Raw genomic sequence first — 1,984 nt, 5'->3', positions numbered from 1 at the left:
CATTTCAAGTTATTTTTTAATTAAAAAATATAATGGTTTCATTAATATCTTATAACAAATTTTTTAACATTTGAGTTAATGGCAGAACCAATGTATACGGTCATATTAATAACTTGAAGTAGGATGTTCATATTTTAAATTAATGGACTTAAATTTAAATTTGGCTAAATTTGAAGGATTTGGATGAAATTAACCTAATATAAATAAAAAAAAAACAGCAAGGCTAAAAACGTCTTAACGGAGAATAAAACCCGGGTGATCCCGCTTTTGTATAAGTGACCTACGCGAAAAATTTTTCTTCAACAAACATATTTGTCACTTGATATTTCTTCCTCTTCGGCTGCTGTTCCTTTGCTCCGCCACTTCCTCCATCGTGCTTTCCTTCCCCAAATTTTTTAGCTTTTACGAAGCGTCGTCGTTTATGTGTAGTTGTTTCTTTTGTTGGTTTTCGTTTTATTGTTTTGATGGCAACTGCACCAGTAAAGTCACAGCCTTTACACAACTTCAACTTTCCGTTTCTGAAATGGGGGACCCACGGAGGAGGTAGTTCTTCAACCGCTACCACCGACCACCGCCGTTCTCCGGAATCCGACTCGGACCACGACCATCTACGCCCGACGCGTGTAGGGTCACGCTCCACCCGCATTCACCGCTTATCCTTCCCTCCCCCACCAAAACCCGTTAAACAAAGTCACCGCGAAGAAGGAGAACAACAACAAGAAGAAGAAAAGTCGTTAAAGCCACTAAAAAATGAAGCTGAAGAAGAAGAGGAGGAGACGGTGCAGAGACCGTGGAATTTGAGGCCGAGGAAGGTAGCGGTGGAGACGTCGGCGGCAGGAGTGACATCCGTGATGGAAAAGATGAGTGAAACGGCGGCCCCGAAGTCGATGAGATTAAGGGGTTTGGCTGAAAATGGAGGGGTTACTGAAAAGAAAGAAAAAAAGAAGTTTTGGATAGCTTTATCAAGGGAAGAGATTGAAGAAGACATCTTTGTGATGACAGGATCAAGGCCCGCTAGAAGGCCCAAGAAAAGGCCCAAGAATATTCAGAAACAGCTTGATGTATGAGCAAAATCTTTCTGGGTTTTTGTTTTTGATTTCGTGATAAAAATTTAACCTGTTTCTCTTTTTTTTTTTTTTTTTTTTTCAGAATGTTTTTCCTGGGTTATGGTTGGTTGGTACAACGGCTGATGATTATCGTGTTGCTGATGCTCTTGTTAAGGTTCTTTTCCTTTATCTAAATTTCTATGTGAAACTTGTTTGTTTTCAGGATTATTGGCTGATAACTGAACATTTTTAACTTGTTTACCTGCAGAAATAGATATGATTTTAGATGCTTAACAGATTACCAGATGCAAAGGTTGCCTCTAAATTTCTTAACTATTGTGTGTTTTAAACTTTTAATGTTGTTTTACTTTTTTTGGGAGTTTTTCAGTTATTTTCTTACGTCTGCAGCTGAAACAGTTTGGTTATAATGTTTGCAGGGGATGGTTATGGTGTTAGTGAATTTGGAAATCTGGGAGCTTTTGTAGGGAATGGCTCATTGAGACCTCAAATTTTTTTGAGGTTTAATGAAAATATGATGCTTGTAAAGAAAATGAAAGAGTATGAGAAAAGATATTTAATTTCTTTTATGTTTTTATTTTGTGTTGCGCAGAGGGTAGAGTAGGGATAGAGTTTTCATGGGTTTATAAATTGATGCTAATCTTTTAAGACATTGGATATAAACAGAATTGTGGATGAAACAGAGAGAATTTCTTTCAAGTCTTTTCATTTCAGTATGCTGAATTGGTATTCCATTTGGGATATTTGGTTTTGTAAATTTTCTAACTCTTTTGATTGCTTATAATGTTTGACAGGCTTCCCTACACCGGTGGGGGGCAGAGTTTCAAGCTGTGTAGTTAATTTGCTATCCATAATCGTATTTGATTTATTATTGAAGGTTCTGCATTCTTCCTTCATCTGGAAGAACTCTTCCTCTAATT

At 37.2% G+C, this 1,984-nt stretch overlaps 1 protein-coding gene across 1 annotated transcript; it reads left to right on the top strand.

Annotated features, from left to right (window-relative positions):
* Positions 1 to 254: 254 nt before the first annotated feature.
* Positions 255 to 1,777, top strand: LOC111290972 (uncharacterized). The gene is made up of 4 exons (XM_022882493.2): positions 255 to 1,061; positions 1,150 to 1,221; positions 1,315 to 1,359; positions 1,484 to 1,777. The coding sequence occupies exons 1-3, from the start codon at positions 465 to 467 to the stop codon at positions 1,318 to 1,320; spliced, it is 675 nt and encodes a 224-aa protein (XP_022738228.2). The 5' UTR covers positions 255 to 464; the 3' UTR covers positions 1,321 to 1,359; positions 1,484 to 1,777.
* Positions 1,778 to 1,984: the final 207 nt, after the last annotated feature.

The sequence above is a fragment of the Durio zibethinus genome, chromosome 11 (assembly GCF_047325235.1).
Source record: "Durio zibethinus cultivar Kanyao isolate XHJ-2024 chromosome 11, ASM4732523v1, whole genome shotgun sequence".
Taxonomy (NCBI): Eukaryota; Viridiplantae; Streptophyta; class Magnoliopsida; order Malvales; family Malvaceae; genus Durio; species Durio zibethinus.
This window is presented reverse-complemented; position numbering and strand designations above follow the sequence as displayed.